Source organism: Ranitomeya variabilis, chromosome 3 (assembly GCF_051348905.1).
Source record: "Ranitomeya variabilis isolate aRanVar5 chromosome 3, aRanVar5.hap1, whole genome shotgun sequence".
NCBI classification, from domain to species: Eukaryota; Metazoa; Chordata; class Amphibia; order Anura; family Dendrobatidae; genus Ranitomeya; species Ranitomeya variabilis.
This window is the reverse complement of record NC_135234.1, coordinates 78,261,300-78,277,647: the sequence shown is the minus strand read 5'-3', so window position 1 is coordinate 78,277,647 and position 16,348 is coordinate 78,261,300. Positions and strand designations below refer to the sequence as shown.

Sequence of the window (16,348 nt, the reverse complement as noted above, 5' to 3'; positions counted from 1 at the left end):
GAGAGCGTCAAAGCTATATTGTGAGGTGAAATTTTAACCCCGCGCTTTCCAAGTCACCAAACAATTTTGCCCCTATCTACATAATGGGGAAAAAATGAAAGGAAAAGTGTTGGAGGCAAATTAACAGCTGCCAGATGTGAACAAGGGGGACTTAAAGAATGACAGCGATGGCACCAAAGAGTATATACTGTACAGTTGCTAAGGTGGGGCCCCAACATGGGATAATCACACCACCACGGGGATATGAACACACACACAAAATGCGCCACACACTACCACGTGCTCGAACACATATACCACCCTCAGTGCACATTTCACCACACATACACCAACCTCGCCACATAAAAGTAGAAACACAAAAGTCGCCGCTCAAAACTCGCCACGCGCAAAACTCTCCACATGCAAAACTCGCCACACGTGCAAAACTCGCCACACGCAAAACTTGCACACGCAGAAAAATTGCCACACGCAGAAAAATTGCCACATGCACAAAAGTTGCAACACATGCAAAAGTTGCCTCACACAAAACTTGCACATACTCAAAAGGCACCACACATAAAACTCGCCACGCGCAAAACTCGCCATGCGCAAAACTTGCTGCACACAACTTGCTACACTAACCTGTCACATGCAACTCGACACACAAAAAGTTGCTACACGCATGTCGCCACACAAAACTCATCTCACAAAAGTCCCTACATGCATGTCGCCACACGCAACTCAACACACACAACTTGACACACGAAACTCGCCCTAAAACACACACAAGTCTGGTATCCTTCAAAAATAAAAATCTGATTAATAAGCAGACAAACTACAAGAGCAACAAATGTACCATATAGGAATCCGGCAGCTGTCAGTCACATGACCAGTCTATTATGTGTATGTGTGAGCTAATATATACTGCCAGGGGGTGGGCTTACTGTTGGCTGGGGATTTATCAGGCTGCCATTTTAGCTTACAAATACTGAGGTAAAAATACTGACCAAATAACGTGTGAACGAGGGCTAATACAGGAGGAGATGGCATACAGCTATATACTATATACAGGAGATGACACACAGGTATATACTATTTACAGGGGAGATGACACACAGGTATATACTATATACAGGAGGAGATGACACACAGATATATACTATATACAGGAGAGATGACACACAGGTATATACTATATAGAGGAGGAGATGACATACAGGTACATACTACATACAGGAGGAGATGACATACAGGTATATACTATATACAGGAGGAGATGACACACAGGTATATACTATATACAGGAGCAGATTACCTACAGGTATATAGTATATACAGGAGGAGATGACACAGGTATATGCTATGTATAGGAGGAGATGACATACAGGTATATACTATATACAGGAGATGACACACAGATATATACTATATATAGGTGAGATGACACACAGGTATATACTATATACAGGAGATTACATACAGGTATATCTAATATATAAAGCTGAATGTGTGTATGTATGTATGTGTGTATGTCCGGGATTGGCATCTGTACCGTCGCAGCTACAGCCACAAAATTTTGCACAGTCACACGTCTGGACCCCGAGAGCGTCATAGGCTATGTTGTGAGGTGAAATTTTAACCCCGCGCGTTCCAATTCACCAAACAATTTTGCTCCTATCTACATAATGGGGAAAAAGTGAAGGGAAAAGTGTTGGAGGAAAATTGACAGCTGCCAGATGTGAACAATGAGGACTTAAAGAATGAGAGCGATGGCGACAAAGAGTATATACCGTACAGTTGCTAAGGTGGGGCCCCGACATGGGATACTCACCACACACGGGGATATGAACACAAACACAAAATGCGCCACACACTACCACGTGCTTGAACACATATACCACCCTCAGCACACATTTCACCACACACACACACCAACCTCGCCACATAAAAGTCGAAACACAAAAGTCACCACTCAAAACTCGCTACATGCAAAACTCGCCATATGCAAAACTAGGCTCACGCAAAACTCGCCACACGTGCAAAACTCACCTCATGGAAAACTCACCTCATGCAAAACTTGCACACACAGAAAAATTGCCACATGTACAAAAGTTGCACCACATGCAAAAGTTGCCTCACACAAAACTTGCACATACTCAAAATGCACCACACATAAAACTCGCCACGCGCAAAACTCGCCATGCACAAATCTTGCTGCACACAACTTGCTACACTAACCTGTCACATGCAACTCAACACACAAAATGTTGCTACACGCATGTCGCCACACAAAACTCATCTCACAAAAGTCGCTACATGCATGTCGCCACACGCAACTCAACACACACAACTTGACACATAAAACTCGCCCTAAAACACACACAAGTCTGGTATTGTCCTTCAAAAATAAAAATCTGATTAATAAGCAAACTACAAGAGCAACAAATGTACCATATAGGAAATACGGCAGCTGTCAGTCACATGACCTGTCTATTATGTGTATGTGTGAGCTAATATATACTGCCAGGGGGGAGGGCTTCCTGTTGGCTGGGGATTTATCAGGCTGCCAATAGCAACCAATCACAGCTCAGCTTCTATTTTGCTACAGTTAATTAACCTGAGCTCTGATTGGTTAATATAGGCAACAAAGACATTCTCAGTATAACAAAGCTAATATATGTTGTGAAATGCTTCTATTTGCTTAGTTTTTGCCTTTTAATAATTACATTTCTATCTATTTGTTTTGTGGTTTTTGTGTGCAGAATAAATTTTTGTTAACACATTCTATTTTGCTAACAGCAGTCATTAACCCGGGCGAAGCCGGGTAGTACAGCTAGTCTGTAATAAATCAGGCCACGTTCTTCTAACAAAATGATGACATATGCTTTTATGCTTTATAACAAAAATAAGCATGCTGGCGTACAGTCCAATTTATTCTTTTTTTAATTCTATTTTTAGTTTTTCCTAATAAAACATTTTTTATGACTAGTTTTATTGAAATTAAAGTTTGTGTAGTGCTCTTCTTATAGACATGTGTTTTTTTTCTAATATCTATGTATAAAACATTTTTCACCTTTTTTGTTCCTCTTCTTGCTGAATTCTGTTTTGTTCTTCTCTTTGTTCGTTTTCAGCCATCTGCCTTTTTAACATTTCCCGTTCTTCTCTGCAATTACACAAATAATGAGAGCCATTAAGTCAACAACCCTGACATTTATATGACTAATAGTATGACTTATTCTGCATTCTCCTTGTCCTTTGCCTAAAATATCGGTGGCTCCTGATAACACAGCTCAGACATTTTTTATTTTCAGCTAACTGTCTTTTTAGCTTTGTTTTTCAATCAAGTTCATTCTAATGGAAAAATGTAATCTTACCGATAGGATTGTATTAGTTTGAAACAAATCTTACCTTGCTTCTCTTCTATCTTGTGGCCTTGTTCTTGGATATGTTGTCAGTTTGGTAACATAACTCCAATGTGGGGTCACTTAAAAATACGAGTTCAATAATATTAAATTTCAAGTGTATTTATAATATGTTATAATGCCAATTTTTTAAATATTTTAAACAGATAATTTTAAAGGGAACCTGTCACCAGTTTTTTAGTTTGTGAACCAATGCCGCCACCTTTCCGAGCACCCGTACTGCATTTCACAAATGTCTCCATCATCTCTTAACTCCCCCTGTGTACCACCAAAAATACTTTTTTTTAATTTTCCCTGCTCTGTATGTAAATGATTTTGGACCAGTCCAATGGGCATCATTTTCTCGGCGTCTGTGCCGCCACCTTGCTGGGCACGCCCAGTGTCATCCACATATCCGAAATAGATCTCGCATCTGTTCATTAGCATCGTTGCCTCGCGCAGGCGCACTTTGCTCTGCCCTATTGTGGGCAGAACACAAAACATTACTGAACATGGGCCCAGGAAGCATCATTCTACTTTCTACCGGAACCTATTTGCCGGAATGACAGTCATTTATTTCAATGGCCATTAACTAGTGCTACATTTTCTCTGTAGCAGCTACTACAGATAGTGGGCCCGATCTATCAAAGTGTTTTTTTTTTGTCAGTTTTTTGTCATAAAATACCTTGAAATCTCATACAATTTTTGCACAAACCAAAAAATAAAGTCGCACTGTGTAGCGCTATAGCATACAAACATAAAATATATGAAATTTGAATTGCATTACTGCACTAGAAATTTGGAATAAATGAGAATGCATAAATTGGGCAATTCATGTGTACCCGTCAGCCATGATAAGGCGATTCTCGTTGCCGAGAACCTGTCTAATGTGAATCCTCTCTTAGGCTGAAGCCTACATTTATATTGGAAGGTAGAATTCTGCTGTAATTAACATATAAATGTAATTTCCCATATAAATGTAGGCTTCAGCCTAAGAGAGGATTCACATTAGATAGGTTACGAGCAATGAGAATCGCTTTATCGTGGCTGCCGGGTACACATGAGTTGGCCAATTTATGTGCTAAGTATTCTCAACTTTTCCAATTTTCTAGAGCAGTAATGCAATTCACATTTCATATATTTTATGTTTGCATGCTATAGCGCTACACAGTGCAACTTTAGTTGTTGATTATATATGGAGATGGCTTCTCTTAGTAAGCACCTGTACACACCTGTTTTCTGTTTAGGAAGTGATGATAAGTCTTTTGATATTTGTGTGCAATTTTTGTACAACTTGAAATTCGTCAGTTTTACCAAAGTATGAAGCTTGAGCGGGATGAGGCGTGGTGAAACGAACATGGCATATTTATCAATATTTATAATATTATGTATGCCATATGTTGTTTCCCTGCCTTTAATCAGCCATCTTGTGCCTATAACCTGCGAATGTTAACCTGTTAGATCTCTGACAGTGGCATTTATCACATGCCTGAAGGCGGCACATCATTCAACGTGCCCATCAGCGCGCCCTTGACGTGATCGCGGGACGCCGATGAGTCGCTATGACAGGTTGATGTCTGCTGAAGACCGTCGTACTTGTTTCTTGTTATGACAATTCTCCTGTGAAAGCCTGCCTTTATCTCGTGATTTTAGCTTTGCATAGCAATGCTGTTGCACTGCCTTGGATGGGTAATGCAAAACGTTCAGAAAATTGCAGCTTCAAGTCCCCTAAGTGGAATATTAATTACAGTAAAATAAAAACAAATGTTTTTAAAAAATATGAAAAAAACCCACCAGAGTTCTAATCGCCCCCCCTTTTGCGTCACTAAAAATAAAACAATAAAAACCAATCTATCAAATCTATCAAAATATAAATTCAATTATTTCAAATCGATAAACGACATAACAACAAAAAACCCAAAATGCCAGAATAATGTTTTTGACCGCCGCAAGATTGCAATAAATGGCGATCAAAACATCTTATCTAACCCAAAATAGTATGAGTAAAATCGACATCTCAGGGTGCAAAAAATAAGCTATCACATAGCACAATATCCCTAGAATTGAAAGCGTTACTGGTCTTGGAAAATGGCAACACAAGAAAAGTGTTTTTTTTTGTTTGTTTTTTTATGAATTTCCGATTTTTTTTTCTCCCCACTTAAAATAAAAAAAAGCCCTATACATGTTTGGCAACAGCATAATCATACTGTCCTGCAGAATTATATTGCCAGGTCAGTATTATCATATAGTAAACATGGTAAATAACCCCACCTGCACAAAAAAATATATAAAAAATTTGAAATTGCACTGTTTTAAAATTTTTCTTAACACACTTGAATTTTTTACCTGCTTTCCAGTGCATCACATCATAAAGTCAATGATGTCGTTCAAAAGCACAACTTGTCATGCAAAGTACAAGCCCTGATACAGCTATGTTGATGGAAAAATAAAAAAGTTATGGCTCTGGGAATAAGTGGAGGAAAAAACAAAAACAAAAAAATGGAAAATCACCTGGGTGAAGAGGTTAACCGGAGTAATGAATTTGGTGCATCTTAGGCTACTTTCACACATCAGTTTTTTGCTGTCAGGCACAATCCTGCTGATTTTGAAAAAAACGGATCCGGCAAAAGTTGCCGCCGGATCCGTTTTTTTTTCTTATAGACTTGTATTAGCGACGGATTGCCTCACGTTTCATCCGTTTTTTGCCGGATCCGTCGAAAATTTTCGGTCCGGCGGTCTCTCTCTCTCCTCCCCAGAAACATAGGATCCAAATATCCAGACATCAGCTAGTTGGATCCAGCAAAAAAACGGATCCCTCGCATCAGTTTTTCACTATTTTTGTGACGGATCCGTTTTTTCAAAATTCGCCTGATTCAGCCTGACGGCAAAAAACTGATGTGTGAAAGCAGCCTTACACTAGCGCAGCCTTCAGTAAGTCTGGAGTGCAATAGTCCAGTTTTAATGAATCGGACCCAAAATGTCTCGTTGGGTGTATGATTCCCTGGGAAGAACGGAATCTGATCATCCTGAATCATGTGGTTCAAAAGGGCTTGTCTTCTAGATGGAAACACCAATGACTTAGTCGTATCAGTGAAATAGTTTGTGAATCCAATGTCGGACTAGGGTGCCAAGGGCCCACCAGTAAGGCCGGGGTCACACTAGACCGTAATACGGACGAGTGCTATGCGATAAAAAATCGCATAGCACTCGGCCCAATGTTAATCTATGGTCCAGCTCCCATCATCCGATATTTTCTCCACCGTATTTCGGATCCGAGGGAACTCGCAGCAGGCTGCGATTGTCAGCGTATCTTGGCCGAGACTCGCCAATGCAAGTCTATGGGTGCGAGAAAAAATCGGATTACACACGGACCATGCGTGTGCATTGCGAGAAATACGCAGCGGTGTTAGTGAAAAGTCGGTAATTCAATTGCCGGCTTTGCATTTCTCCTTCACAAACCCGACAGGATATGAGACATGGTTTACATACAGTAAACCATCTCATATCCCCCTTTTTTTTGCATATTCCACACTACTAATGTTAGTAGTGTGTATGTGCAAAATTTCAGCGCTGTAGCTGCTAAAATAAAGGGTTAAATGGCGGAAAAAATTGGCGTGGGCTCTCCTGCAATTTTCTCCGCCAGAGTGGTAAAGCCAGTGACTGAGGGCAGATATTAATAGCCAGGAGAGGGTCCATGGTTATTGGCCCCCCCCGTGGCTAAAAACATCTGCCCCCAGCCACCCCAGAAAAGGCACATCTGGAAGATGCGCCTATTCTGGCACTTGGCCACTCTCTTCCCACTCCCTGTAGCGGTGGGATATGGGGTAATGAAGGGTTAATGTCACCTTGCTATTGTAAGGTGACATTAAGCCAGATTAATAATGGAGAGGCGTCAATTATGTCACCTATCCATTATTAATCCAATTGTATGAAAGGGTTAAAAAACACACACACACATGATTTAAAAGTATTTTAATGAAATAAACACAGCGGTTGTTTTAATAATTTATTGCTCTCTCAATCCATCAGCAACACCCTCGCTTGGAAAAATAATAAACGCACAAGATACATACCTTCTGATGTCCTATCACGTCCAACGAGGTAATCCATCTGAAGGGGTTAACTAATATTACAGGCACGAGCTGCGATAAACCACTCGCTCGTGCCTGTAATCCCCGGGTGCTGAAAGGAAAGCAGTGATCTTTACTTACATTGAGTCGCGGTGATGCGCCCCTGCTGGATGTTCTCATGAACTGCAGCCTGGGAACTTTTTCCCACGCTCCAGGTCATATGAGGACATCCACCAGGGGGCGCATCACCGCGACTGTAGGAAATGTCGGTCAATGACCTACATTTCATTCATTCGCCGGGGATTACAGGCACGGAGCACAGCTGCATTTGCAGGGCTCCTGCTTGTAAAATATTTTAACCCCTTCAGATCATGGATTACCTCGTGGGACGTGACGGTTCAGCTGAGGGTATGTATCTTGTGCGTTTATTATTTTTCCAAGCGAGGGTGTTGCTGATGGATTGAGAGAGCAATAAAATACTGAAACAACCGCTGTGTTTATTTCATTAAAATAATTTTTAATAATGTGTGTGTGTTTTTTAACCCTTTCAGACAATTGGATTAATAATGGATAGGTGTCATAATTGACGCCTCTCCATTATTAATCTGGCTTAATGTCACCTTACAATAGCAAGGTGGCATTAACCCTTCATTACCCCATATCCCACCGCTACAGGGAGTGGGAAGAGAGTGGCCAAGTGCCAGAATAGGCGCATCTTCCAGATGTGCCTTTTCTGGGGTGGCTGGGGGCAGATGTTTGTAGCCACGGGGGACCAATAACCATGGACCCTCTCCTGGCTATTAATATCTGCCCTCAGTCACTGGCTTTACCACTCTGGCGGAGAAAATTGCAGGAGAGCCCACGCCAATTTTTTCCGCCATTTAACCCTTTATTTTAGCAGCTACAGCGCTGAAATTTTGCACATACACACTACTAACATTAGTAGTGTGGAATATGCAAAAAAAAGGGGGACATGAGATGGTTTACTATATGTAAACCATGTCTCATATCCTGTCGGGTTTAGGCAGGAGAAATGCAAAGCCGGCAATTGAATTACCGGCTGTTCACAGATATTGCGCTGAATGAAATATAAATACAGAATATATATGTGTCTCAATGACATATCTCTCTATATATATATATATACTGTATATATGTTTTCCCGAACATTTGAGCACATAAATCCATTAGATGTCGGTTTTGCAAGCTTGCGAGAAAATCTTGGCAAACGGATGCCATACGGATGTCACACGGATGTCACACGGATCATTTGATGCGAGGAAATCGCATCCTCGCACTGCACACGGATCACTGTTTTAGAAACATTTGTGCGATTCTCGGCCGTGAAAAACGGACCGTTTTTTTATACGTTAAGTGTGTCCCCGGCCTAACATCAACTCCAGGGCCCCACTTTTCATCGACATGCAAATATGGCTTTACCCTCATTCACAAATTTCTATGGCAATAAGATGCTGTCTTTGTCTGTATGTAGAGAATCAAGTATGTAGTGCCAAGTACTGCTCATGTAAAAGGGTGGTGGCCCACTTCTGCATAAGGGCCCACCGGAGGATTCTCCTGTGGACCAGTCTGCGCCTGTGTGCATCTGTAGCTTACATTACACATCATATTATATCTGATTCATCCAGGACATCTGCCACTAACCTTGTGTCGGATCATGAACTGGTAACTGATCGCTGCCACCCTTGTGCAATGAAATGAAGAGATCTTGATAAAAATGCTGATTTATTACAGTCTGAAATTCCCGAACAGATAGAGATGTCCCTACTGACTTTAGTACTGCTTGCATGTCACTCTGCTAAAAGAAGGGGAACACAGCATTACAATTATCATTCAATATCCTTCAAAGGGGAAAATAATGTGATGAGGGTTTATCATTTTTTTTTAAATAGTGTTATAGGTCCCAATAACTATTGACGCCCCTGTGACACACAAAGGTTTGCCCTGTACACAACTAGATGTGATGTAGGTAGATACTAGAATCGCTTCCCATTATGGCCTGTGGTCATAGGATTGCTTAAAGGAGTCTTTCCATTAATAGATTCGTTTTCTCTATTACATCATACAAATGTACCGAAATAATATTTCATTTGGAATCATTAAAATGAATGTTCCTGGGGCTATAGATTGTTAGATATTGCAATTAATACAACCCTCTGGTATTCTTTTCATATAACCTTTGTTATGAACATTATTCAATACTTACTGCAGTTGAGCCATTAAGATTTCTTTGGAGTAATATTAGGAATGCCAAGCCATAAGCTGGTAGACAATTAAACTCTGGCTCATCGAGTCCCAGGATATACTGATCCCACACGTAGAGTAATGTATTCATATTCAGATAACCTGTAGTATGTGATGATAGAAATGCCCAATATTGGTGCAGCCATGACAAATACATTTCAGTTGTCCAAACCTAAAGGGCAGTGGCGTAACTAAAGACCGATGTGTCGCGGTGCAAAATTTGGATCTAAGTCCTAACGTGCATGTTGGTCAGATGTATGGGCCGTTGTAGCGTTCTAGATCCTATAAAGACATAATTGTTCGCTCCCGATGTAATAAAGTTCCTAATCCTGGCCGTATCCTCTAAGTATGTCTTCTTCCTGTAATAATGTCCCCCATCCTGCATCCCTTCCAGTAATAATATCCCCATCCTAAACCTCTTTCTGGTAAACTGTTCCCCATCCTGGGTCCCTTCCAGTAATAATGTCCTCTATACTGGGCCTCTTCCAGTAATAATGCCCCCCATCCTTGGCCCCTTCCAATAATAATGTCCTCCGTCCTGTGCCCCATCCTAGTATAATGTTCCCCATCCTGGAACCCCTTCCTAGTATAATGTTCTCATTTTGTTATAATGTCCTCCATACTGGGCCTCATCCTAGTATAATGTTTCACATCCTGGACCACTTCCTGGTATAATGTTTTCTATCCTGGGCTCCTTCCAGTAATCAAGTCCCACATTCTGGCCCCTTCCTGATATAATATCCACCATCCTGGGCCCCTTCCAGTAATACACATCCAGCTGAAATTCAGCTGGTGTTGGTGGGCCCTCCTTATGCATGGGCCTGCTGGAGGTCACACCAGGGTTATTCCCATCTCTGTATTTTATGGTCAATGCAGAATAAGTATTTCTAGGTTTCACCACTAGAGGCAGTGTTACCGAGCACAGCTGCATTACTTTGTGTAACTCCCATAGAAAAGAATTGTAGTTTTGGAAACTTGGGACTTACACCATCAGCGTAGCAAACTTTTCTACAATATACAGTTAGGTCCATATATATTTGGACAGAGACAACATTTTTCCAATTTTGGTTATAAACATTACCACAATGAATTTTAAACAAAACAATTCAGATGCAGTTGAAGTTCAGACTTTCAGCTTTCATTTGAGGGTATCCATATTAAAATTGGATGAAGGGTTTAGGAGTTCCAGCTCCTTAACATGTGCCACCCTGTTTTTAAAGGGACCAAAAGTAATTGGACAGATTCAATAATTTTAAATAAAATGTTTATTTTTAGTACTTGGTTGAAAACCCTTTGTTGGCAATGACTGCCTGAAGTCTTGAACTCATGGACATCACCAGGCGCTGTGTTTCCACCTTTTTGATGCTCTGCCAGGCCTTCACTGTGGTGGTTTTCAGTTGCTGTTTGTTTGTGGGCCTTTCTGTCTGAAGTTTAGTCTATAACAAGTGATATGCTGCTCAATTGGGTTGAGATCAGGTGACTGACTTGGCCATTCAAGAATATTCCACTTCTTTGCTTTAATAAACTCCTGGGTTGCTTTGGCTTTATGTTTTGGGTCATTGTCCATCTGTAGTATGAAACGACGACCAATCAGTTTGGCTGCATTTGGCTGGATCTGAGCACACAGTATGGCGGCTCTGAATACCTCAGAATTCATTCGGCTGCTTCTGTCCTGTGTCACATCATCAATAAACACTAGTGACCCAGTGCCACTGGCAGCCATGCATGCCCAAGCCATCACACTGCCTCCACCATGTTTTACAGATGATGTGGTATGCTTTGGATCATGAGCTGTACCACGCCTTTGCCATGCTTTTCTCTTTCCATCATTCTGGTAGAGGTTCATCTTGGTTTCATCTGTCCAAAGAATGTTCTTCCAGAACTGTGCTGGCTTTTTTAGATGTTTTTTAGCAAAGTCCAGTCTAGCCTTTTTATTCTTGATGCCTATGAGTGGCTGCACCATGCAGTGAACCCTCTGTATTTACTTTCATGCAGTCTTCTCTTTATGATAGATTTGGATATTGATACGCCGACCTCCTGGAGAGTGTTGGTCACTTGGTTGGCTGTTGTGAAGGGGTTTCTCTTCACCATGGAGATTATTCTGCGATCATCCACCATTGTTGTCTTCCGTGGGCGCCCAGGTCTTTTTGCATTGATGAGTTCACCAGTGCTTTCTTTCTTTCTCAGGATGTACCAAACTGTAGATTTTGCCACTCCTAATATTGTAGCAATTTCTCGGATGGGTTTTTTCTGTTTTCGCAGCTTAAGGATGGCTTGATTCACCTGCAAGGAGAGCTCCTTTGACCGCATGTTTACTTCACAGCAAAACCTTCCAAATGCAAGCACCACGCCTCAAATCAACTCCAGGCCCTTTATCTGCTTAATTGAGAATGACATAACGAAGGGATTGCCCACACCTGCCCATGAAATAGCCTTGGAGTCAATTGTCCAATTACTTTTGGTCCCTTTAAAAACAGGGTGGCACATGTTAAGGAGTTGAAACTCCTAAACCCTTCATCCAATTTTAATGTGGATACCCTCAAATGAAAGCTGAAAGTCTGAACTTCAACTGCATCTGAATTGTTTTGTTTAAAATTCATTGTGATAATGTCTATAACCAAAATAAGAAAAATGTTGTCTCTGTCCAAATATATATGGACCTAACTGTATATTTAACTCCCATTTATATAATTGGGAGTTCCAAAAACAGCATCGCTTAGCTAGTTTTGCAACCTCGGCTCTGGTGGGCAAACCTAGAAGCTGTGATTCACGTCTCAACCTTGAAAGTCAGAGATTGAAAAGATCCTTCAATGCACATAGTTCAATTTATTTATTTTTTTGTTTCAAATAATAGTCTCACCACCTTTTTGCTTATGATGTTTGTGCTGTATCATCTTCAGGGTAACTTTCTTTGAGATAAAGTGTCCTATAGCTATTTTTAGTATTCTAAGTATGAAGTCTCTGATGTCATAGACATCAATGACATTTTGTCTTGTTTTCTTTCATGAAAATCAGGTTCTAATGAAAGTCAGACAGGACCATGGCTGCACTAATGCAATGATAATTTAATGATGGCATCATCAGGCAAATATAGTTTGTCATTGATTTCTGAGTTGTGTGTATAAATTCCCAGCATATGTAATAACCTAATATTTTTTTCTGTAACATTCACTCAAAGGCCCCGTTTTATAAATTACAATTTTTTTTTAATGTCACTTTTACTTTTTGTCTTGTGATATTTGTTGCCATTTTTTGCACCAAATTCCACAAAATAGTGCAAATGCTTCATGAAATTTGCACAAAATCAAAAACGCTATTTTTTTTGTTTTTGACACGTTTTGCAACTTCTCAGTGTAAATAGTTGCACCTTTTGCAAAATGGTGCATTAATTGTAGCCTAAATAACTGCTGAACATAAAATCACTCCAGGGGGAGACTAGAATATAATTGTGCTACATTTTGTGACTTTTTAAATAGTCGCATTTGATGAATTGGCTGAAAATAAATGGAAGAGCCATATTACCGTAAAAATTAGAAAACTGACCAACAAAAGACTACCTTTAAAACGGTGTATTCAAAAAGTTACCGACTGAAAGGTATTTATGCCAAAAAGCTGGCAAAAATGCAATGATGAATCAAGTCTAGAGTGAACGTGCACAGAATTCTTTATATGATCAGAATAAATGTACAGTAGCAAAAATTTACTACATCACCGTGAAAATGACTTTGACCCCAGTGGATAGTGCTTCTCTATAATGTCCTCTCTATTTGAGGTCCAGAATGGCTGAATTTAGGAGTATATGGAGTCCGAATTGTGGGACATTATAATAAGGGCCAGACACTGGCGTAGCTAGAGCTTTTAGCGCCCGGGGCTGTTCCCGAGTTTGGCGCCCCCCCCCCCATTGCCGTCACTCAACGCCGGGCACCGCGCCCTCAGCGCTGTTTACCCATGAAATCCGGCGCCTGCGCTGTGTATCGCTGTTTGGTGCAGGCGCAGAGAGCTCTGGCCGTCTGACGTCACAGCCAGGTTTGCAGACTGCGCCTGTGCGGCGAGTGCGGCCACCCACCTTGGTAATCCCAGCCCCGCAGTGTGTTATGCATTATGCGGAGTGCGGGGCTGGGATTCACAAGCAGGGCGGCCGCACAGGCGCAGTGTCCAGCATTGCCCCAGTGTGTCCAGCAATCTGCCCCAGTGTCCAGCATTGCCCCAGTGTGTCCAGCAATCTGCCCCAGTGTCCAGCATTGCCCCCAGTGTGTCCAGCAATCTGCCCCAGTGTCCAGCAGTGCCCCAGTGTCTCCAGCAATCTGCCCCAGTGTCCAGCATTGCCCCCAGTGTGTCCAGCAATCTGCCCCAGTGTCCAGCATTGCCCCCAGTGTGTCCAGCAATCTGCCCCAGTGTCCAGCATTGCCCCCAGTGTGTCCAGCAATCTGCCCCAGTGTCCAGCATTGCCCCCAGTGTGTCCAGCAATCTGCCCCAGTGTCCAGCATTGCCCCCAGTGTGTCCAGCAATCTGCCCCAGTGTCCAGCATTGCCCCCAGTGTGTCCAGCAATCTGCCCCAGTGTCCAGCATTGCCCCCAGTGTGTCCAGCAATCTGCCCCAGTGTCCAGCATTGCCCCCAGTGTGTCCAGCAATCTGCCCCAGTGTCCAGCATTGCCCCCAGTGTGTCCAGCAATCTGCCCCAGTGTGTCCAGCAATCTGCCCCTGTGTCCAGCATTGCCCCCAGTGTGTCCAGCAATCTGCCCCAGTGTCCAGCATTGCCCCCAGTGTGTCCAGCAATCTGCCCCAGTGTCCAGCAATCTGCCCCAGTGACCAGCATTGCCCAGTGTGTCCAGCAATCTGCCCCAGTGTCCAGCATTGCCCCCAGTGTGTCCAGCAATCTGCCCCAGTGTCCAGCATTGCCCCCAGTGTGTCCAGCAATCTGCCCCAGTGTCCAGCAATCTGCCCCAGTGTCCAGCATTGCCCAGTGTGTCCAGCAATCTGCCCCAGTGTCCAGCATTGCCCCCAGTGTGTCCAGCAATCTGCCCCAGTGTCCAGCATTGCCCCCAGTGTGTCCAGCAATCTGCCCCAGTGTCCAGCATTGCCCCAGTGTGTCCAGCAATCTGCCCCAGTGTCCAGCATTGCCCCCAGTGTGTCCAGCAATCTGCCCCAGTGTCCAGCAATCTGCCCCAGTGTCCAACAGTGCCCCAGTGTCTCCAGCAATCTGCCCCAGTGTCCAGCATTGCCCCCAGTGTGTCCAGCAATCTGCCCCAGTGTCCAGCATTGCCCCCAGTGTGTCCAGCAATCTGCCCCAGTGTCCAGCATTGCCCCCAGTGTGTCCAGCAATCTGCCCCAGTGTCCAGCATTGCCCCCAGTGTGTCCAGCAATCTGCCCCAGTGTCCAGCATTGCCCCCAGTGTGTCCAGCAATCTGCCCCAGTGTCCAGCATTGCCCCCAATGTGTCCAGCATTGCCCCCAGACAGTGTGTCCAGCAATCTATCTGCCCCAGTGTGTCTGAGTCAGACATAAAGAAAAAAAAAAGTAAAATCGTCACCTCTCCCGTTCCCAGCGCAGGTCCGGTGCACTCAGCGTCTCTCCGGCTCTGCAACGCTCAGGACAGAGAGGCTGAGCGCGCAGTGATGACGTCATCGCACCCTCTGCCCTGAGACGTCGCAGAGTCAGAGGGCGCTGAAGACGCTGCAGCTGCCGCAGGAACCAGGAGAGGTGAGTATAAGAACGGGGGGCCCAATGCCAGCGCCGGTATCGGGGGGGGGGGCCCTGGTCGTGGCGACGGTAGGCGCCGCCCGAAGATTTAAAGGGCCCGTGTCTCTTTTTTTTTTTCCTCCTCCTCCTCTCTGGGTCGGACCCACCCCTGGCATTCTGCCGCCCCAGGCATTGTGCCGCCCGGGGCGGACCGCCCCCCCCGCACCCCCCTTCCTACGCCACTGGGGCCAGAATTTGCTGGGCATTATAAGTGTATGGGGGCCAGAATTGGTGATCATTATAATTATATGGGGGCCACAATGGGTTACATCACTGGTGTATGGTGAATTGATACAATGTGGGACATTATTAGCTCATTAAGCACAAATGGGGGACATTATTAGTATATGAAGAACAGTGAAGGAAATTCTTAAACTATGGGGCAATAGAGGGAGGTATTTTTAGTGGACATGGCTACAATGGAGGACATGATTAATATATGGGACATCAAAGGAGGACATTAATAATTTGATCCATTATGGCCATATACAGTGGGTACGGAAAGTATTCAGACCCTTTTAAATTTTGCACTCTTTGTTTCATTGCAGCCATTTGATAAATTCAAAAAAGTTCATTTTTTTCTCATTAATGTACACTCTGCACCTCATCTTGCCTGAAAGAAAAACAGAAATGTAGACATTTTTGCAAATTTATTAAAAAAACCCCTGAAATATCACATGATCATAAGTATTCAGACCTTTTGTTCAGTATTGAGTAGAAGCCCCCTTTTGAGCTAGTAGAGCCATGAGTCTTCTTGGGAATGATGCAACAAGTTTTTCACACCTGGATTTGGGGACCTTCAACCATTCTTCCTTGCAGATCCTCTCTAGTCCCGTCAGGTTGGATGGTGGACAGCCATTTTCAGGTTTCTCCAAAAATGCTCAATAGGGTTTAGGTC

The 16,348-nt window shown here is 43.1% G+C and overlaps 1 protein-coding gene and 1 long non-coding RNA gene across 4 annotated transcripts in view; one reads left to right on the top strand and one right to left on the bottom strand.

The window, feature by feature from the left end:
• Window positions 1-16,348, bottom strand: part of LOC143817959 (uncharacterized) — a 129,784-nt gene that overhangs the window by 50,817 nt on the left and 62,619 nt on the right. Inside the window, exons 9-12 of the mRNA XM_077299418.1 lie at window positions 9,675-9,814; window positions 9,113-9,266; window positions 3,388-3,463; window positions 3,053-3,142 (exon numbers count right to left, since the gene is read on the bottom strand). Coding sequence (XP_077155533.1) covers window positions 3,053-3,142; window positions 3,388-3,463; window positions 9,113-9,266; window positions 9,675-9,814 — 460 coding nt within the window. The remainder of the gene's footprint in view (window positions 1-3,052; window positions 3,143-3,387; window positions 3,464-9,112; window positions 9,267-9,674; window positions 9,815-16,348) is intronic.
• LOC143815221 (uncharacterized) overlaps window positions 1-16,348 on the top strand; it is a 127,399-nt gene that overhangs the window by 53,283 nt on the left and 57,768 nt on the right. The window lies entirely within an intron of this gene.